At 40.4% G+C, this 22,402-nt stretch overlaps 1 protein-coding gene across 1 annotated transcript in view; it reads left to right on the forward strand.

Moving 5' to 3' along the window:
• map3k22 (mitogen-activated protein kinase kinase kinase 22) overlaps window positions 1-22,169 on the forward strand; it is a 36,461-nt gene extending 14,292 nt beyond the window's left edge. Inside the window, exons 4-18 of the mRNA XM_086066436.1 lie at window positions 2,600-2,709; window positions 4,172-4,209; window positions 8,926-9,025; window positions 10,473-10,589; window positions 10,835-10,949; window positions 11,205-11,338; window positions 11,991-12,064; window positions 13,065-13,126; window positions 15,404-15,475; window positions 15,861-16,031; window positions 16,302-16,450; window positions 16,686-16,817; window positions 17,246-17,375; window positions 18,089-18,266; window positions 19,356-22,169. Coding sequence (XP_085922562.1) covers window positions 2,600-2,709; window positions 4,172-4,209; window positions 8,926-9,025; window positions 10,473-10,589; window positions 10,835-10,949; window positions 11,205-11,338; window positions 11,991-12,064; window positions 13,065-13,126; window positions 15,404-15,475; window positions 15,861-16,031; window positions 16,302-16,450; window positions 16,686-16,817; window positions 17,246-17,375; window positions 18,089-18,266; window positions 19,356-19,593 — 1,820 coding nt within the window. The 3' untranslated portion in view covers window positions 19,594-22,169. The remainder of the gene's footprint in view (window positions 1-2,599; window positions 2,710-4,171; window positions 4,210-8,925; window positions 9,026-10,472; window positions 10,590-10,834; window positions 10,950-11,204; window positions 11,339-11,990; window positions 12,065-13,064; window positions 13,127-15,403; window positions 15,476-15,860; window positions 16,032-16,301; window positions 16,451-16,685; window positions 16,818-17,245; window positions 17,376-18,088; window positions 18,267-19,355) is intronic.
• Window positions 22,170-22,402: the final 233 nt, after the last annotated feature.

Consider the following 22,402-nt stretch of genomic DNA (forward strand, 5'->3'; position numbering starts at 1 on the left):
TCCCAAAGATATTTTCCCCTTGTGTCCATCCATGTCTTAGTGAGTCAATAAAAAAATTCATCGTTAATTTCCTGAAGTGGAATCATTTGTATTTAGGACAGACATTGTGAGTATTTTCCTGACATGGCTCCAGTTAGACATGCCACTGGAGGCGATGGCTTACATTGTAACTAGTCAGAATGTAACTGACCTTATGCGGTATGCCAGTTATGTCTTTGTGCTATCCGCTTATTGCGCAATCTATCCCTTAAACAAGGAAAGGACACACTTAATCGCATCTTGTCATCACAAGCAGAAACCTCCTACTTTATTATAATTTCATGGTTTCTGTCTAAACAATAAAAACGTGTGCGATAAGGGATCAAAGTAGACATACGCTAGTACTGCTGATGAAACACAATGAAAAGTTCATATCTCGATCGGCAATATTTGCTAACCGGAGTGGCACAAGTCAAGACATTACGTACACTTTCACAATCTGATGGTATGCAAATGCTCAGAGTATTCTGGAAAAAAAACTTTATAAAAAGAATAATCAAAATATTAGACAAAATATACACAAATTTTATAAAACATAACATAAAAAGTGTTAGGCAAAAATACATACATAAAAGGAAATAAAAGTCTAGGCAAAAATATAAAACAAAAGAAACAGATGCTAAACAAAAATATTAGAAAACAATCTAATAAAAAATATACTGTAAGTAATGATTATTTGACAAAAAATACAGCAATATTAAGGAATATGAAATATTACAATATTATCAAAAAACATAAAAATGTAAAAAAAATAAACAACTTAAAAAAATACAATTATATTTTATAATACAAAAGATAGACAAAATATAAATATTAGAACAATTAGACAAAAATATAGTATATTAGTAATATTAGAAAATAATACAAGGTATTTGAAAACTGTAATAACTTTAATATGAAAAATGTACAACACAAACTGATCAAAAATACTCAAATTATTATATACATATCAAATAAATACAAAAACAAACAAACCGAAATATCAGACAAAATACAGAAATATTCAACACAAATACAATGATTGTCATTTGCAAAATATTGCAGAAAAAAGATTTTAAAAAACAACAGGTACTCAACGAAAAATACACAAATATTTGATTTTTTTTTAATCAGCAAAAATAATCGACTAAATGTACTAAAATAATGAGAATAAATAACCCAAAGTATAGTTTAAAAGCATTTAAATATATATTTATAAAAAAAACAATTAGTCAGAAAACAAAAATATTACACAGAAAACCGCAAAAATTATTTGCAGTAAAAATACAAAAGTGTTACCCACTTAAAAAAAATGGAAAAAATATTTGAAAACATAAATAAAAAAAAGAATATTGAATATGCAGTTCATTCATTCTTTCTTGCAGTTAAAACAATCACATGAACAGACACATACACCATGTGTGTGCGTTTTCACCTTTTTGCCAGCATTGTTCGTAGATAACATGAAGTGGTTGAGTATTGCGTGCCACACCTTTCTTAAACTGCACAGACAGCTTTAAATATGTCAGGATTTACTCATTACACGCTACACTTACCAGTATCGCAGTGCATTTAATTGCTCCGTTTGAACATGGACATCTTTTTTTTTCTTTTCTTTTTTGTGTGTGTGTCATGACCTCCGAGAGATCCCAACCAATGCGTTGTGAATGTCTAGTCTTTTAATTATAAAGAATACGGTCTTTCCTGCTGGTGCTTTTGCACTGTACAGTGTGTGCGCTTGGCGTCTGCGAATCAACAAAGCTCCTCTTAAGATTATTAAAAGCCCCACTGGCATAATTGCTTCTATTAAAGTCTCGTGCTTGTGAACGTGGGAGAGTGCGGCTCGACGTGTGTGCTACTTTTGCAGCTGTAACAAGGTTTCGATGAATGGATTCTCATGCTTTTAATGAACACTTGTGCTGTTGTTTTAAGCATATGTAAAAAAAATAAAAATAAAAATCTGAGATAAAAAACAAAAAAGCTCAACTATTTGGAAATAATACAACATATTATGCCAAATATGAGAAAATCTGAAGTTGAAGTATTATTTGCTAATGGGTGGGGGAACAAGTGCAAACATTAGGTACATTTGGGCAATATAATGAAGAGCCTAAGTGCTAATAATCTAAAAAAAATGCACAAAAAAATACAAAGATATTACAAAAAAAAAATATATATAATATATATATAAATAGAATAAAACACATGATGGGAGATCATTATTAGTTTTCATGCATTTCAAAAGTGCTTGCGTAGCTCTCGGTTTATGTGTGTATCCGTACTCTTTGCGTCTTACGTGGGAGGTGCGGACTTTGAACGAGACACGAGATTATCGCGAACAATAAAAACGTGCAAAACAGAAGTTACTCATGGCAAGAAAAATGTGAAGGAGGGAAAGTTTTACCAGGACGAAACGTCACTGCCGTTTTTGTGCATGTCCATACAGTTCCAGACTCACTATTTGTGAAAATCCGCCATATAGGCAGACCATGATAGTTTAACCCCCCCTTAGTATATTTGCAATATGGGTCAGAGTCGCAATTGCACATAACTCCGTTGTTGTGCTTTCTCGCCCTCCTAGATGACGAAGAGGCACTCAACTCCATCATGAAGGACCTCGCAGCCCTGGGTTGCTGCTACACTCAGAACAACAGCCACAAGCCCAAGAGCAGGACCTTGCTGTATAAACAGGTAACCAAATCCAGCCAACCCAAAAATTGTGTGAAAAAATCGAAAAGTGGTAGTTTATATTATTTTTCAGCCAAATATGGCAAGATATATATACTCCACATTAAATATGGAGGTTGTGCTTTGAGGAAAACATTCCACAAAGATGGCGGCCAGGATACTAAAAATTACACTCTACAAATGGTGGACATGATATACACTAAGAAAAATATTCCGCAAACATGGATGACATCATGCTAAACGCAGAAAACAAATCTGACATGCTCAGCTGAAAGCAACAAACCACAAAGTTGGCTAAAAAATCCCAAAGCACGGCGGAAATATTGCGCAAACATGGCGGATGCTGCGCTAAACACAGCACTCCATAAAATTGCCTGACATGCTTCGCTGAAAGCATTATTCCATAAAGACGGCGGACAATTTGCGCTAAGAACAACGCTCCTCAAATATGGCTGAAACGCTTTCCTGAAAAAAAATTCCACAAACATGGCCGACATGCTTGCTATATTGTAAACGACACACCAATAAGATGGGGGCAGAGGTGGCAAATCCAGGTCCAGAAAGTAGAAACCCTGCCACAGTTTGGCTTTAGCCCCTTGTGCTAGCTAGCTAGCGCCCATGGTGCTTGTTTACCTGCTAGGGAGCTAGCTAGCTAGCATCAGGGGCTAAAGCAAAACTGTGGCATGGGTTTTACTTTGTGGACCTGGATTTGCCACTTCAAGATGGAAGGCAAATTGCGCTAAGAACAACATTCCACAAACATGGCTGACGTGCTTGTAATTGAAAAATATGTATTTTTTTGTTTTCTAATGGAATAGTGGAAAAATAATGGTCTCAGTAGCCTCTTTAAGGCTGGACTCTTTCCAAAGAAAATGTGTAGCCAGAGATAAACTATTAACGCGATAAACAGCGAGCAAGAAGAGTTTCAGAGGGTGAGGGGGCGTGGCTACACCCACCTCTCTGCCAATCGCGCTCACTCTCCTTTCGCCATGACCTCACGCAGACTTGCAGGCTCCTCCGGATTCCTGCTCCCTCGGGTGACGCTTCTAAAAATAGAACTGCTGCGATTGTGTCATGCAATCACGTCACATGATGGCGTTATCTGGAATAGGCCGAAGGGTGTCCAAAGTCTGGCTAAGGGGCCCTTAATGTGTTGCCCCTACTGTTTTTATTGGCCCCCATAGAAATAAAAAATAACTAATCTTTGAAGCAGCTGCATCCCTTTGAAGTCAATTAATGCAGAAAAGTAATAAACTTCATCCCGAAATATTTTGTTTATTTTGAGTTTTTGAGCGTTAAAGCCCCGCCAAAAAGATTGATTGCCGCAAATGAAGCGATTTCACATCCGTGCTTGGGTTCTAGCAAAAACAATTTCAGTACATTTGACACACACTGATTTCAGTTTAGCATTATAGCATAACTGTGAATCACATTCAAGCTCCCTTGTTGTTTTTCCCTTCAACAGGACTTAAGAGTCAAGCTGGAGCATGAGAGAGAAAAACGGTACGTATCCCAGCCTTAACTCTTCAGTCCGCAGCTCTTTTTTGTTATGCCTGGGATTTTGTGTCAGGAGAGGGGGAGGAAATCACAGTTACATGCTCGAGTAGCATGAAGAGAAGGAAATATTTCTGGTTGACATTTAGTGGAGGCCTTATGTTGCAGGCTCGGCAAGTGGAAGTCTCACGAGATTGCGCCGACATCATACTTTACGAGGGTTTGAATGCCAAGCTTTGAGTTGTGTTTTTCTGGGGGAAAAAGAAGAAAAAAATGTTGGTTCAACTTTAAATTGTCCATTGGTCTTTTGAGGCACTTGAATGATTTAAAAAAATATATATATAAATGCTATTAAAAAATGGATAGACACTACGTATAGTTGAATAATTTCCATAACTCCATTCAAAAAGTCAAATTTAATCGATTATAGATTCAGGGCCCACAATTTAAGTGATTTCAAGTATTTATTTGTTTATCTTTACATTTTTTGTGTTTTCTTGATGCTTACTGTAAGATCTTTGTTTTGGGGTCTTATGGCCCTCGTTTTCTCCTTGATAAGGCTGCATTGTGGCCCTCGTTTTCCTCTTGTAATACAGATGAAATTATTTGATATGTTTGAGAATTAAACAATATTTTAATGTTGTAATGAATTTCTTTAGCAACAAGACAAAGTGCAATTTCTGGAGAAATTGCCTGGGAATGCGGGAAGCTGAATGCTAAGTGTGTATAAGTAATGCACCATTTAAATGAATAAATATTAAATACACGTTGGATTTACGAAGCAGGCGCGGATTTAAATGTACACGTTTATTGCTTCCACCAATGAATAAATACAAATCGCGGAGTAGTTTTACTTTATTTGAGTTTGACTACATTGTGGTCTCTTTTTGTAATTGCGTGTCAGTTCCCAATGTTAAAGCCTTACTTAAAATACGGCCTGTGCAGTTAATATAGTGTTTTTACGACAGCCTGGAACAAATGAATCGGCTTCCCGTGATTTGTCCGCCGTCCGCCGGTCTGCCTGACTCAGTAGAACCGCGTCGCCCGTCCACAATGGAATCTAATTGGACCGTTTCTCTTTTCATTGGCAAGCAGTTCGGGGCAGGAAATGGGAACGGACTGCTCCCCCCCCCCACCCCCCCCCTCCTTCTGGCTTTGCCTCAGGGCCTGAAGGAGCACTGGGAAGGATTCTTCACTTTATTTGCAGATTGGTACAATCAGACATAATGTACTTTACAGTCACTTCACATCAAGTACAACTAAAAGTATCTGTTCCAAATTATAGTGAATCATGCAACTTGTCATTCTAGGAAGTGCAAAGACATTACCTCGCTCCACTTGGCAAATGCGATGCTAGCTTTGTTTTTTTTATCACTGTAGCTAACATTTGAAGATTGAAATATGAATTATGGAACGATAAAAACAAATACAACGAGTTATTTTGCCATAAATCTGTGCTCTTTTTAGTGATGTTCCTGAAGCGGAGAACTGTGCGCGCGCTCCCACATGCTTGCTTTTTGACAGGAAGGAAAGGCATATCTGTTTGGAGCAGCATCCTCTAAGCAGCTCTTTATCACACACATCATCTGGGAGTATAAACAGAGACGACGAGTGTTTAGTTGTGATCTGCAGGCCTGCCCTGTCTTCCCAGAATCCTCTCATCCAATGAGGAAACCAACGGGCGCTCATTAAGATAGGCCCCGTCTTGTCCTCTGATGGGGAAATTACGTGGGTAAAGCAAGGCAGCCCCCCCCCCCCCCTCCTAGATATCTGTCAACCTCAAACTTTGTAAACCATGTACTCCTGTGAGTATCCCCAAGAGACCTGCAGCTCTTTTGGAATGTTGAGGGAGATACGGGGCCTGACAGATATACGTTTTTTGAGGCCAATTCCCACAAACAAATAATCGGCCAATTAATTAAAAAAAATTTTTTTAAACGTACTATTTGAGCCATTAGCACTTTAGATTACTTTGTCCTTTAGAATTTATAAAATTTCACAATGGAAAGAAAAATCAGCAAGAAGCGGCCAATTTTTTTTTCTGAGGGGAAGTGTGTGTGTGTGTGTGGGGGGGTCATTATGTTTGTATAATGTGCATTTTTAAAACAGGCAAAAATTGGCTAATTCTTGTCGATTTTAAACACTATAATATCTTAATAGAACCAAATGCGTAGTGTAAGGATGTTGACAAACGGCTTTGTTTTTGACTTTATGGTTTGGATGGCGGAGAATGGGTGCATCAACACTTGTTGGTATGTTGAAGGGGGTGCGCAGTTTAAAGAGTATGGAAAATGCTGCTTAAAAAAAGAAAAGACAAAGCTTTCCGAAAAAGTTGCCGCACCCTGTCTGCCTAGCCAAAATCTTTAAAAAAAATACAAATAAAAATAAAAAATTCTAAATGTTTTAACCCATTTCTCAATGTCACAATGCGCACCCCCTTTCCCCAAACTCAACCAATAAAACACATAATTTGGATAATGTCAACACTTGTGGTTCATGATTGGATCCTAGCTAACCAATCACAATCGTAAGTTGATTTGCATGATGTTTATGTTAAAAATGTTTCATTGCCTAAATCCTGAAACGCATCAAAACAAATCCTTTTTGGATAGAGCAGTCTTTCCTCAAAAAATTTTCAACCCCTTTAACAACAAAATTCTGTTTAAAAGAATTGTCATCAAGTCGCTCTGAACAAACAATTTGATTGGCCGGGGCGTGCTGCAACACACGCGATTGTTGTGTGTATTTCCTGTGCGCATACTGTTACTACCGTAATGACACAAAATGTTGCACGCGTTAAATTGCAAGTGTGGACAGAAAAGGCAGAAAAGTGAATAAGCGCACTTCTCTCCTTGTTTTTTCAGGCCCGTCAGCGTTATTTTCTCTAAATATCTCAGCATCTCTCTTTCTCTATCTTTCACTCTGGAAAAGACGAGGGAAAGACAGACTTCCTGCTGCGTTTTGCTGCCGCTCCACTTTTTCTTTTTTTTTTCTTTTTTTTTTAAACCACCCCACTTCCTCTCAGGAAGTTTCCCATCTGCCTTTGTGTGTGTGTGTGAGCTGAGGTTAGGATGATGAGGGGGGGGGGGGGGGGCGACGGTGTTGAAACGGCAGCCAACACGCACGCTGATTGCGCGCCCTCGCACCGATTTATTTATTTTGGTTGTATTTGCAAACGTTTACGCCACACCGATAAGAAAGCACGCTCGCTCGCTCGCACACGTAGGCGCGGAGCTTACGTGCACTTGAGACGGCGCCTCGGCGGTGCGTGATTGCCGCTGGTGGCGTAGCATCACTTAGCACCCCCCCCCTTTAACATTCTGGGTCGGCGCACCACCTCTCCGCCCCACTCTAAAAATATGTCATAACAAAATGTTTTGAATAAGAGAAACCTTTAAAAAAAAATTTTTTTTTATGTGATTCAAAATGATTTGTTTTGATTTATTTTTCGGGTGGGTGAAGGGGAGAGAGGGTGCGCCAGCTCTTGTCATGTCAAAAGGGGGTGTGTTGCTTGAAAAGTTTGAGAAAGACTGCTCCTGTAGAGTTTGCGAACACGCTCTCCTCTGGAAAAAAAAAAGTCAAAACAAAGCCCTCTGGATACTTAAATTGCTAACCGGCATCATTTAGCATTAATCGCATATCAATTAGTGGCAAGGACAGTCGTCTCCCACGTTCCCACCACAACCACTTCCTGTGCTGTAGTACGTTTTAAATAGCTGCAAAATTGCTGACGTGACCACTGCAGTATTTGATTATGTGCAAATATGGCTGCATGAAATAAGCTTTAAATGTCAAGTAAAGTTAGAGTTGAAATGATAATTGACCCTGTGATGTCAAAGCACATATGCAGTTTTTCCTGAAGTCACAAATGCTGATAATAAAAAATAAAAAATACAACACCTCAAAGCATGTACGCCGTAAAGCAGTTTGTAGTTTTTTTGTGTGACAGTGTTCCTACCATTCTCCTCAAGGTTGTCCCAGTAAAAATGATACAGACCCCCTCAGGCCACGGCAAAGGTGCCATTCAACTAGTTTTAAGACAACGTTTCATCAGAAGAGTTCTGAAAATATTTTTATCAAGGTTGGAAATTGCCTTAGTGCTGCTTGATTTAAATAATCAACCGTCTTTTGTAATGCTCATTCCTAATTTTATAAACAATTTTACAGAAGGTACGTTTTGTTCTATTCTTGTTCAACCTTCCATTGCTGTGATGTCCAAGGCCAGGTCACATAGAAAGGAATTACTATTATTAGCAGCAAAAAGTCCTGAGTTTTGTTCCCGTTTATGCCAATCAGATTGCAATTATTTATTGTGGGAATGCTTAAGCATTCCCATATATGTTATTGTGATTTTTATTTTCCACACTTTTTTGTCGTGTAACAACTCCCACATTATACTGCCGATTTACACGCCTCACGGGATACATATTGTCTGATTTCACATTAGTGACAGTATTGGCACAATTTAACGTTAAAAAATATAAACTTTTCCCCATTCGTTTTCAATGGGACAGACATTGACATTTTTTCCACGTCCACTTCCATACATACAACGTATCATCATTACATATCATTATTATCATTATTAAAGTGCAATGTCCAGTAACCAGAAGTTCGCAAGTTCGAATCCCACCTCCGATATACATGTATACAAGCTGACTATTGTATTTCTGCAGAAATTGCACTTTGTTTAGTTGATATTTTGGCACGTCTCGTCCCTCCCAGGATCATTCCTTTCCAGAGGCCGCTGAAGATCAAGGAGCTCGTCCAGAAGGTGACCGAGGCCTTCGGTCAGCAGATGGACATGTTCTTCATGGAGAAAGAGGTACCTTGACGCATCTTTTGGCTGGTATTGCGGAAATGGAAAAAGTTCCGAGGTAATATAGTCGATAAGGGATTTGGCTTCTTTTCATTTGATGTGTAATAAAACAAGAACAATTGCCCCGGCTGGGATCAATTAGGGTAAATTACCCAATGAGAAACAGAAATGTGCTGCACTATTTATGAGATAAAATACTTAAAAATGATTTATGAATACCAATAAAAACACAGCTCAAAGTTGAAAGGTCTAAATGATTTACGACACATCCGCAAAACATAAATGTATTTCTGGATTTCATGACACCTTTTTTTTAAAAAGGGTCATAAATCTTTCTTTTTTTTAAAATCTCTTTTTTTTCCCTCTTTTTTTTTAACATAATGTAGGTATCCCTTCTACCTATTGAGATAACTAATGGTAGATTACAAATTGCGTGACAGAAATGGTTATTTCTTGACAAATAACTGGTGACTACCTTTTATGGATTTTATGCCCTTGCTGTGAAAACATCTAATGGTTTACAGATCAATCATTGCTTTTTTTGCATATGTAGGTAGCCATTTCTATCTCCTGGATTAAGTTAGGGTAGATTCAGGCACCATGGTTTAAAGAAATGGACTGCACCCCAATTACTGACTTTTTTGTTGTTGCTGATTTATGACCCTTGATATTTGAAATTTTCGACCCTTGGATTTTATGACCTCCTGTTTCCAAGAGGGTCATAAAGCGAGTATTATAGTAGTAATTTTACACATTAGGTAGCCCTTTCATTAACTCATTCACTGCCATTGACGGCTATTAACGTCAAAAATTTATTTGAACTATTTCAATTAGTTTAACATTTTTCCACTTTTGTTAACAAGAGTATAAAAACCTAGATTTTTTTAATTGCACATTTAGAACAGATATCAAATTAATGATTAATCGTGAGTTAACTATTGAAGTCATGTGATTAATTACAATTTAAAAAAATGATCGCCTGACGCGAATAAAGAAAAGAAAAGATTATTAAAAATTAGGAGCGTCAGGCGTTTTTTAATCGTGATTAATTGCATGACCTCACAAGTTAACTCACGATTAATCACAAATTTTATATCTGTAATCAATAAAAACTTCTAGGTTTTCATACTCTTAACAAAAATAGTTGGGTTTTTTTAACTAATAGAAATGAATATTTGACGTCTATAACCGTCAATGGCAGTGAATGAGTTAATGAGCCCCAAAACATAAAATTAAAAACGTATCAAAGGCTAAAATATTTGTGACAACTTCGAAAAAGAATATAAAGTAACTTACATTTGGATTTCATTTCGTCCTGTTTTCCAAAAGTGAGTCATAAATCAATCATTCTTTTTTTGCTCTCCCTCTGATGCTTTCACATGCTCTCATAATGGAACAATGGGGGCACACAGAAAAGGTTACACTGCATGTTGTTTTCTTGTCTTTTTTCAAGCTGCTGCTACCCCTCAAGAGCCAGGAGGACCTGGACCAGGCCGTGTTTTCTCTCGGCTCCAGCACGGTGACCAACGGTCTGCTCAGGATATTGCTGAAGACCCCCAAGAACAACCATGTGAGACCCCACCCCCACCCCCGCTCATGAAATGACATGACCTATTTCATATATTGCAACACAAAGAGGAAGTCACCCTCCTTTTAAAGCTGATACGCATTTAGAGTCAACAACATGAGTGCCACTGTTAGCTGAAGCGCACCTTCCTGCACCCGTTTCATGGTGTGCGGGTGACATTTCCTTACTTCCTGTCCCGACCCTTGTGCACCCTCGACCCCTCTATCCCCCTCATTTACCCGTCGCAGTACCTTCAGGTGAACAGCAGGGACAAGCAGAGCGAGATGAGGTCGTCGCGGTCGCTCGGGGATCTGAAAGGCTCGCTGCTGAAGGGCTCGGAGAGGGTGCGCAAACACTCCACAGGTGATTGTGTTTTGTCTATTTGGATGGGTTTATAACACCTCAGTTATGGAACACTAAATAAACTCCACTTTGCGTTGACAGGAAAATGATCACGTTAATGGTTATTTGCAACTAACCCCGAACACCCTTAAAAATGCCATTTACTGAATTCCATTGACTGAGTCAGCATTCATTACTCCATTGGTGCACCCCCTTCACATCACAGCAGATTTAATTTTGCCATCACATAACTTTCTGTTAACTTCTTCTTTCCAGGTTCCCTCCACACAGGTCGGACGTCACCTCCCCCAGGGAGCGTCCCCGAGGAGCAGCAGCAAATCGCTCGCCAGGGCTCCTACACCAGCATCCACAGCGAGGGGGAGTTCATCCCCGAGATGCAAGACACCAATGTAGGTCTAAAAATATAAAACCCTCACAAAGTTCAAAATGTGCGCACCTAAATAAAAAAAAAAGGAGGAAAGTGATGTTTTTTAATACTTTTTTAACTCATTCACTTCGCTCCCGGCTGTTTTACTGGATTTTGACTGATTTCGCAAGATCCACAGAATATTCAGTTCTATTGCTATAAGAACATGGAACCAAAAGAAAGATTAGAGTCTCTTCTTTCATGGGGAAAGAAAAGTACATTTGTATCGGTTTTTGTTTTGCAGCAATTAGCATTAGAATATAGCTAAGTAACATCATTATTCACAAACCTGTTGAAAACACTGGCAAAAAGAGCTTGTTGCAACATGGCCCTGGTTGATCTCTTATACTCTGCTTCCACCTGCTGGCCATTTTATTGCAACAACTACCATTGCTTTAAGCCACCTCTTCAGGTCAGAAGCTGTATCAAAAAACAAAAACAAAACGTATAAATACGTTTTGGGGAGCGAAGGGCAAAGTATTAAAAAACGTTTTTATACGTTTTGGGGTTTGAATGAGTTAAAAGCCATAGGCCCTTTCTGAACCATGACGCAGTTGACACGCCATCTCTCCCAAACATGCTCTGAAAAAAAAAACAGCCTTGACTGGCACTCAATTCTTGTTGTCACATTTCAGATGTTGGATCCCTTCGGGAGTGCTGGCAACTCGCTGTCGAGCAGCTGCCAATCCATCGACCAAGCGCTTGACAGGTGAGGGGTCGTCTTTGTGATGCTCTCGGCTCATAAGGCGCGTTGAAAGTTCAGCGCGGGGCGGCTGGAATCGGGTCATTTTTGCTGTTGCCACGGCGACGCAACCCTTTTATCCAGGCGCCCGGATTCCACCGGCATTATCATTAGAGGAAAGACAGGACATGAGAGTTGGGGCACTAACGAGGGGAGTGAAAAGGGAAAAGCGAAAAAGGGAGGCTTGGAGAGAGAGAGAGAGAGAGCGAGCGGGCGGAAACGGCTCCTACCTGCACGAGGCTTATCTGCGCTCCAGGCCGCGCGAACAATGGCAGGAAACCGGCGCATTGGAACTTTTCCCTGCGAGCGGGCATGCGTGCCCCCTTATCCAGGGTCTCGCGGCCCCCGCGACGCCCCGCGGTCAGCAGAGACGTCACGCTTCTCTGACGGGTCAGCCGGGGGAGGGGCGAGGGCGGGATCAGACAGATTTAGTGGTGAAATATTATTACACGGCACATGCTGCCCTTCTCAAGTCAAAGCAAAACCTTCTGGTTGGTTTTAGGGGGGAGTCTTCGGCAACCCGATTGAGCATCTCGTTAAAGAGCTGGTGCACCTTTTCTCCTCTGCGTACACCCTCAAAAGTCAAACAAAGCCTTTTGGATACTTTTAGAGAAGCCTTCAATATCCTGACAGAGAAGGAAAGGATAGAAAATAAAGCCTTGAAGTGATTGAATTTGATCTTGGAACAATTGTTGTAACCTGACTCGATTCTTATTTTCTGCATATCGTAATCTGTTTTATCCAAACGTACGCATCATGCTTATCACGTCTGATTCAGGACGTTGTTGTTTGACATCAGTTAAGACCCAAAGCTTTGTAGCCCCAACTCCAAAAAAAATATTTATTTTTTTGAAGAACTCCGCTCGACTCAGGAACAGCTGGAGCCAGACTTCATTTGAAGATAAGGGCAGTTGGGGGGAAATGCGAGCGGAATAGCAAATGATTTCTCTTGCTCCTTCTCTTGCAGCCCGCCTTTCTCGCAGAACAACCGCGACAATAATTACCTGAACCTCAGCTACGAATACAAAGGTGAGTTTGCGTTAAAATGGCATCCTGTGCGCAAACACACAAGACACAAATGCATAAAGGGAAAATTCATTCTACGTGTCTAAACAGAAATAATGGTTACATGAATTAATGGTGATTAAGTAGAAATGTTGCGTGTAAAGTTAAAGCATTTGTGTTTTTTTCTGAATTTGTTTTTATAGTTTTCATTGAATACAACAAGATAAGATTTCGAAGGAATAAATAAATTAAGTACTATTTACAAATAAAGTAAAAATAAAAAATATATACATTAAGTTTATTTAAATGTGTAAAAAATTATTATTTCCCATAAGAATAAAAAAAGAAATAGCAAAGGATAAGAATTAATTTGTTTGGGATTTTGGAGAATTTTTGAAAGAATTTGGATATTAAAAATGTAAAAAAAAAAGTTTTCCAAAATCAAATAATATGAAACAAATTTTTTAATACAGTATTTTATTATTATTCGAAACATTTTAGGGTTGAGTGCCCCAATTGCTCGCGCTTTTTCATAATTCATGTTTACTGTATTTCTGTAGTCTTGCATGACATTACTTTGGACAACAGGAATGTAAAAAAAAGAAGAAGAAAAGACTGTACACCTACTTTCCTTCTACAAACCAAGGAAGTGCAGTATTGCCTTGAAAGTTTCTTCTCGGAGGCAAACTGGCACGTGTTTGTGCACACACGCTCGCCTAATGTAAATCTGTGCCTGCTGAACACTCCAGTGTTTGTTTATCATTCCCCGTGAGTCAATTTTTCCTCTCCATTGCTCCGCCAAACACAAAAAAATAACTCCCCGTCGCCACGGGAGACGGCCGCAAACATGAGGGGGTGCGGGGGGGATGGAGGGGACAGGCCGCGTCATCTGACAGCTGCTTTCAATTGCTCGTGGCTCTCGCCTCTCTTCTGTTTCGCGTCTTTACGTCAGCACTCGTCCTCCACCTGCTTAGGGTTATGGTTCCTCTGGGCTGGGTGCTAAAGGCTAAGCTAGTAATGCATGACCTCACTCTCCTCTGTGGGAACTCTGCCTGAGTAGCTAGCAGCGAGGGTGACATGTCGGTAGTGTTAATTTCGTCAACGAAAAACACTCGTTAATAAACAATAAATGGGACTAAATCAGTATGAGTTTTCGTCGACTAATGAAGACGAGATGAAAATGTACTTGGGTAATAAAAACTGGACTAAAATGTATGGACATTTTAAAAAACGAGACGAAAAATGTGATTTTATGAAATCATCTCTCTGCTAATCTGTCACTTTAACGCTCCATCAATAATGTTAATCCGACCGCTAACTAATGCTGGCTAACTTACTAGCTCATAGCATGGAGCCACTTGTTGATTTACTGTAATTGTGTGTCAAGTTGTTTTTCATCAAAAAGATGAGAGAACATTTTATGTGAAATAGTTTTAGATCCGAAATGTTCACCATAATCTTCTGACAAAAAAAATGAAAAATCAAATACAGGGGTAAAATGATTGTCCTAACTGAAACTAGACTGACTGCTGGTTGACAATCTTCTGGAGTGACGAGGTAGCTCGCACTTTGCTGCTGGAGCAACTAACCCATTAGCTACTGGTACATCAATCTAGTGAAGATTTAGCGGCTATCTACTGGAACTTAGCGTATCTACTGGAGCGACTAGGTAGCTAATTCCTAGCTACTCGAGCCAGTAGCTACCAGATAGCAAGAGATGTTGAATCAATGTTGAGAAGCTTGATTTAACATTGATCCAACATCCTTTGCTATCTGTGTAATGGATCAGCTAGCTAGCCTGCTAACCCTAACCACTAACCCGAACCCTAACCCTAGCCACAAGCTACTTCCGAAACTATCTGCTGAACAACTTGGCAGCTAGTGGCTAGTGAGTTATTAGCTTCAGTAGCTAGCTACTAGCTCAGCTGGCTTCTGTAGTTAGCTGTTCTAGTAGGTAGTTGCTCTAATAGCTAGTGTCTCTTAGCTGCAAGCTACCATGTCGTTCCAGAAGAATGTTGCTCCAGTAGTTAGCATCTAGCTAGTTAGTTGGTCGACTAGCTTCCTAGTTGGACCAGTAGATTGCCCTTTCAGACGCTAGCCAGTTTGTGGCTCCAGTAGCTATTAGCTCTAGTAGCTAATACCAAGTACCTACTCACTAGTAGCAGTTTGCTCCAGTAGCTAGCTAGTTGTTGCTATCCAATACGCTAGCCGCTGGCGACACAGTCGTGGCCATTACTATTCTTGTTCTTGTTACCTCAGTTTTATACAAAACTAATCCTAGCCTGTGTCTCTTTTTTTTAGGTCGCCATGGGAAAGGCGGGACTTTTCCTCGCCAATTCCAGTTGCCCAATCGGAGCAAAGACTATGGCGATCGTAAGTACAACAACAAATATCTAACATTAGCCACTGTCACAGAAGTATCCTCAATTAGTGGTAGTGTTAACTAGACTCATGTCTGTGTGAAAGCATACACAGGGGGGGGGGGGAAAGCAGACAAATCATGGGTTTAAAAAGCAGCATAAAAGGGACCACTCAGCAAAGCAATGATTTACATTTCCCTCTGTTGAATCTGAACATGTTTAAAAAAACACAGCAGCCCTGGCTTCCCCTCAGACAGGAAGCCGGGCAACCAGGGAACTGAAGCGTCTCCGCTTGGCCGAAAGGCACCTGTAAAGCAAACACGTGCATGGCTGTATCCCCACGTGTGTAAAAAAATAAAATAAAATCAATAATATGTCCAAAACCTCCTTTCTTGCAGGTCGCAGGACACTTCCGCGCAGCTTTATGCCGCAGGAAAACCTGTTCCAGCTGGTTCCCTCCAGCCGCACGCGCAGCTACAATGGCGACGGTGGTGGCGGCCTCCAGTACGGCGAGCTGAGAACGCTGGGACGCAATGCAGACAAAAGCTGCCAGCGCGGCACCGCCAAGTGTGAGTTGGCTCATCTGTTAAATAAACATTCATTTACCAATAATGTGTAGTTTTTTTTTGTAATTTAACGGAAAGGATCATCTTACCGTAGCTAGCTACTGCAGTGACTAGTTAGTTTAGCGGCTAGCTACTGGAATCGCCAATAGACCGACTAGTTACCAAGTGGCTAACTACTGGAGCGACTAGCTAGTGAGCTACTGGATGCTAACGGCTAGCTACTGGAATGGCTACCTCATATTCATGACTAATGTGTTGTTATTGTCACCACAGCCCCGCGGGCGCCGGTCAACTGGCGGCAGGGCAAGCTGCTGGGGCGCGGCGCGTTCGGCGAAGTCTACCTGTGCTACGACGCCGACACGGGCCGCGAGCTGGCGGCCAAGCAGGTGCCCTTTGACCCTGACTGCCAGGACACCAGCAAGGTGAGCGGGGGAAGGACATGAGTTTGATTAACAAGCCATGTTGTTATATACACTGCACGCTGTAAACACATCGAACCTAATCAAAGGTATGCTAGCTTAATGCTAACATAAGATGCAAAACTCCATAAGCAGGCTAGCTAAAATTAGCATTGCTGTTAGAGACTAATTCTAAACAAGGGGTCTGTAACATACACCCCCCCCCTTCCTTAATACATATCCATTTTTGTGTGTGCAGGAGGTGAACGCTCTGGAGTGTGAGATCCAGCTGCTGAAGAACCTGCGTCACGAGAGAATCGTGCAGTACTACGGCTGCTTGCGGGACATGGAGCAGAGGAAGCTCACCATCTTTGTGGAGTTCATGCCGGGGGTGCGTAAATGGAAAAAAAAGAAGAAAAGAAAACCAAGAAAAAAGCCGTCGTAACTGCGGCAGTAAAATGCCATTTACGTCCGAGTCTGCTCGCGGAAATGTCAGCATCCTCAAACGTCCTCTGTTGTAGGCCCAAATGTGCTCGCTTTATGGGATTATTTTTCCCAAAAGACAGAGGAATACTATCCTTCCGTCTGTTTTTAATATTTACCGCGGCACCATTTTTATCGCCTGTCTCGACATTTACGCTGCAGTGTGCTGCCAGACGAGGCGATAACACCCCCACCGCTCCTTTTAGGTGCGATATTTTATCGGCAAAGATTTCCAAAGTGGCAGCACGAACGGACTGCCCGGTCGTGTTCAGGTTCTGGGTTTTGAGTCTAAACGCAACCGTTTCTCTACCCCGTCCTGTCTTTGGTTGTGGTCAGGGGTCGATAAAGGACCAGCTGAAGGCCTACGGGGCTTTGACGGAGAAGGTGACGAGGAGATACAGCCGGCAGATCCTGCAAGGCGTCTCCTACCTGCACAGCAACATGATCGTCCATAGAGACATCAAAGGTAAAAAAAAAAAAAGTATTTTCCCACATTTTCCGCTTGGAAAATTGGCTTCCGGAGCTCGTCTGCGTCAAAAAAAAAAAAAAAAAAGTCCCACGCCGGATGTGAAATGATTTGGTTTAGCGGTTCAGAAGCACTTTTTTGAGTCACTTGACTTGAAACGTAGCGTCTGGCCTGGAAAAAGGAGATAGCGGGTGGCCCGTTTGAGCGTAAATGCGGCTCTCAGCAGATACACAAGATTGATTGATTGCCTTCAGTTTGTTTTCCTTTCTTGCTATACGCTCGTTCTCGTGAAGTTATGGCTTCGTTGTTGCAACTTTATGACTTTTTCTTGTCTTTCTCTCTTCTTGTCATTTTGCCACTTTAGTTTCGTAACTGTATTGAATTTTATTTCTTGTAAGTCGACTGCTCTTTGTTGCAACTTTGAGTCATTCTCATAACTTGTTGGTTTTATTTTGGTCAAGTCCTGATCATTTTTTATAGCTTTTGTTTTCATAATATAACAACTTTATTTGTGCAACTTTGACTATTTGTAAGGTTGCAAAGTAACAGCTTGATTTTGGTAACGTTATGATTATTTCCGTAGCTTTACATTATTCTTGTATTCACTTTATGACTTACCACTTTGTTATCACAACGTTGAAATGACGTCTGATGAAACGTGTGACTAAACGGCTGCCGGTCCGGCCTGCGTTTTGTTTCTTCTCGCCAACAAGGTGCCAACATCCTGAGGGATTCCTCCGGTAACGTGAAGCTGGGAGACTTCGGGGCCAGCAAACGCATCCAGACCATCTGCATGTCCGGCACGGGCATCAAGTCTGTCACCGGCACGCCCTATTGGATGAGCCCGGAAGTCATCAACGGCGAGGGATACGGACGCAAAGCGGACGTCTGGTAAGAAGTTAGTTGGTTTACATGGCGGACGTTTTTTCAGGTGGGGGGGGGGGGGGGGGCTAGAACGGATTTGTGACATTTCAAATAATTACAGTTCCAGTTGCAATCGGCTATAATAGTGGTATGATGATATTTTGTATTTTTGGTCAATTTTTTTTTTCTTCTTCCAATAACAGAAATGCTTTTATTTTTGTTTTCTGTTCCGTTTTTCAAGTTTCAATTTCCTGATTGTCACATTTGATTTAGTTATTTGGCTTGGTTTCCATTTGATAACTGATTTTGGGCAAGTCTTTAAGAAGGGACGAGAGCGCCCTCTGCTGTCCACCTCACATTCCAAATTGTATATTTTTCTAAACATTCAGAAAAAATATTGTGTGAAGAGTCTCATTAGAATTGACGTTGATATTGACAAAATAATGCAGTAAAATTATTATAAGATTTTTTTTTTTTTTAAAGGCACTTTATACCTGTAATGTTTAGATTTCATTCTCATATTACATTTTTTCCCCACACAAAATTACAAGAAACCAATTGCAGTTTTAAAAGAAAAGGTTTGATAGTGTGAAAATAAAGTGGTATGTTTATTATTACTATAATAATTTCAGAATATTACAACAAGAAACAAATTTTTGATCTTCATAAAGTTATTTTATGGCAATTTTTAAAAACAATGAGGAAAAAAGACTCATAACTCCATATAAGGAATTATACGTTTTCAACAAAACAAGACAACTTAATTCTCATTATTTGATAAGATTTTTTTTTTTCTTGTAAAAAAAAAAAAAAAAAAATCTTACTGGAAAAAATATTATAGAGAAAATAGTGATATTACAATAGTAAACTTATAATAGTAAAAAGTCAATTGACAAGAATGAAGTTGTAATTTTGTGTTTAGTATTTTGACATATTTTAATAAATGATTGTAATTGCATTCTTACAATTGTACAGTATTTTCTTTCATAACAGTATGGCTTCTATTAATATTACACTTTGACTTTATTCTCATAATGACTTACAAAGAAATAAATGAGTTACAAATAAATTTGCTTAAAAATGTTCAGCTTCGTTTTTGTAACTCTCCAACTTCAGGAGCGTGGCGTGCACCGTGGTGGAGATGCTGACCCAGAAGCCGCCGTGGGCCGAGTACGAGGCCATGGCGGCCATCTTCAAGATCGCCACGCAGCCCACCAAGCCGGCGCTGCCTGACGGCGTGTCCGACGCCTGCCGGGACTTCCTGCGGCAGGTCTTCGTCGAGGAGAAGTGGCGGCCCACCGCCGACGTCCTGCTGGGACACCCGTTCGTCCAGGGCGGCTTCGGCCCCAAATGACTCGCCGCACCCGACCGCCAACACCCCGCTAGAGTGAGCACTTAGCGGCAGAGAGCTTTTTGGGGCCACTGTGCTAGCTTAGCTTAGCATCAGAGCAGCTGTGATTGGCTGTGGTAGTACTGTAAACGCCGCTCGTTAGCCTCCAGGCGATATTTTTATATGACAACGCAAAAAAAAAAGAAAAAGTCGTCCTGTTTTTTCGTCATCGAAGCCTTACGATAAAACTGGAGCCTCGGCGATGTCGCATAAATGGTCGCGTCGGAGCCGTAACAGGAGAAACGGCGTTTATCGTCCTTCGTCGCAGAGAAGTAGGATATTGCGGTGCTTATTGTCGACATGGATGGCAATGGCGGAGTAAATCGAGGATGGCGATATTGCCGGTATCCCGATATCAGATACCGTATCAAGATATGGTGAAGAGATTCACAACCTATAAAACAAAAATGTCCGTGTGACATCATACAGCGACAGTATTGATTCTCGATTATCGGTATTTTGTGTGGTAATTTGTATTCTCTATAAGGATTGCGTGGATCAGTGTTTTTGTCATATCATGATACTGCCTCACGATATTTCAGTTGAGGTTAGTCATTCTATTGGCTCGATTCACAATATGTTAAAATGTGCATTTAACGATAAGTCTCACGATGTGATTGGGATTTTTTTTGGGCTGCGATTCCATTCAGAATCGATTTTAGATTTGGAACCATTTTTGTAACAAGTATTTCTGCTTCAATTTATAAATGTGCAAAGAATCGTCATGATCTACTCCAGTCTGAGTAGAGTAGCGCACTAATTAGCATTAGAGCGCTACTCGCGGCATTTATTATCACTCAAAAGAACGACTATTCAAACAAAACGCTTCAGGAATGTACACTGTGAAGCATGTTAACATTACTCATCGGCATATGCTCTTCCCACGCTGCAAAAAAAACCAATTTTTTTTTATTAGCATAACTTGATCATGCCTTTTTCCTTCAATTCTCTAATGTGGCTACAATTTAACAGTGTATCAGAACACGTGGAACCACACTGCCCCCAGTGGCCAAATTGTGCACAACACGAACAGCGCTCCCAATAAAAGGCCCACACGAGGGCAAGACAGTATTTTGGGACATTTAAAAATCGATTCTGAATCGTACTAAATGAGAATTGCGATTCTTACGAGAGTCGATTTTTTGGCACACCCCAACTACTGTTGACTAAATGAAGCTCCTCAACTCGCTTCTTTGGCACAAAAATGGCAACAAACACTACGTTTTTTAAACTGAAGCTCCTCAACTCACATCAACATAGCCAAATGACCATATTGCCAAATGACCCAATGCCAAACCGCAAAAATACTTTTGTTTATATTTTGTTGCGTAAACTGGTGATATAATATCATGATAACGCACCACGATACAGCAATACCTTTTATACAGAACTCAGCAAAGTGACAAGAACCCCCACGATCAGATATTTATACACCAGTGACGTTTTTTTTTTTTTTTTCAAAACTGAACCTTTACACTTCTGTCCCGCCTTTTCCAGCATCCCTTTACCACATCTCTTCCATACCGCAAACATTTCTGCCGTAAAAGAACAGTTTTCCCGCCGGTGCCTTTCACACAGAACCGAGTGCAGCGCTTTCCCGAGCATTCGCCGCACGAGCTGTGTTTCCGCCTTCGTTACGGCTCCGATACGAACTCGGAAGGAATTTTGCGGTTTGTTTTTAAACATACTGGAGGAAGGGGTCCGCCTCCTCTCACCGTTAGGATTGTACATTGCACTTTTTTGATATCGCGCCACCTTTTTACCCGAGGCGCCGGATATTTTTCTACTTTTTTTTTTTAAATATATATATATACACACACACGTTTCCCACTCGAAGCAATATCGGCAACTACTTCCGTTGGGAGTGCCCTCATACCCATTCCAGTCCGTTGACAAGTGGCCAAAGAGAATGTTGAGCACATTCAAGTGTTGCTGTTAATTTACAGCAGTGGAGGGGGGTGCGCATAACACCCCCCTCGTTACTTTTACAGTATTCCTCTTTGTTTTCCCCGCAACCTCGTTCGACTTTGATGGCAGCTTCCAAATCCGATGCAGTCCGATTTCAATCACGCCATTGCCTTTACTTTGCTTTCCACACTGTATATGAAGAAGCAAATCACCCCCCCACCACACACACGCACACAAAAAAAAAAAAAAAAAAGTGGGGGTGTTTGGCACTTTTGAAAAGGAACGATCAAATGTTTTTGTTTCACACTCGTCTGTGCCTTTCCTGCTTGGAACAATGAATTGCTGAAACTCCTTTTATATGGATAAAAATATATTCTGTAAATACATATTGTTCTGCACTTTTGTATGACATTCTGAATACACAAGGACATAAGCTGTGTTCCGCGGAAGCTTTTAATGTGACTTAGATGATTTGGATGATTGTCTCTTTTCGGGGCTTTGGATCGGGACACACGTTTGTTTTTGTCTGAATGACAAAGCCCAAATTAAAATAAATAAATAAATAAAATAAACATGTATCACATCATTCATCTTTTGTACATTTAACTTAATAAATCAAAGGTCCAAGTCTGCTTTCTCTTGTCTTATATTTGTTTTCACCTGCTTTTTAAAAAAAAAAAACATTAAAAAGCAACAGTTTCTGGTATACTTGTTTTAATTAACACCTTTTTAGTTAGACTGACATTGGATTTGAAGAAGATGGGAGAAAAACAATCAAAAAAAATATATCTTAATGATTTAACTTTAGTTACGATTGCAATGGTTTACAGTCTTGTCACAGCGCATTATAAGCATCATATAAATC

This window comes from Leptonotus elevatus, chromosome 21 (assembly GCF_054856555.1).
Source record: "Leptonotus elevatus isolate MCC_2025b chromosome 21, RoL_Lele_1.0, whole genome shotgun sequence".
NCBI classification, from domain to species: Eukaryota; Metazoa; Chordata; class Actinopteri; order Syngnathiformes; family Syngnathidae; genus Leptonotus; species Leptonotus elevatus.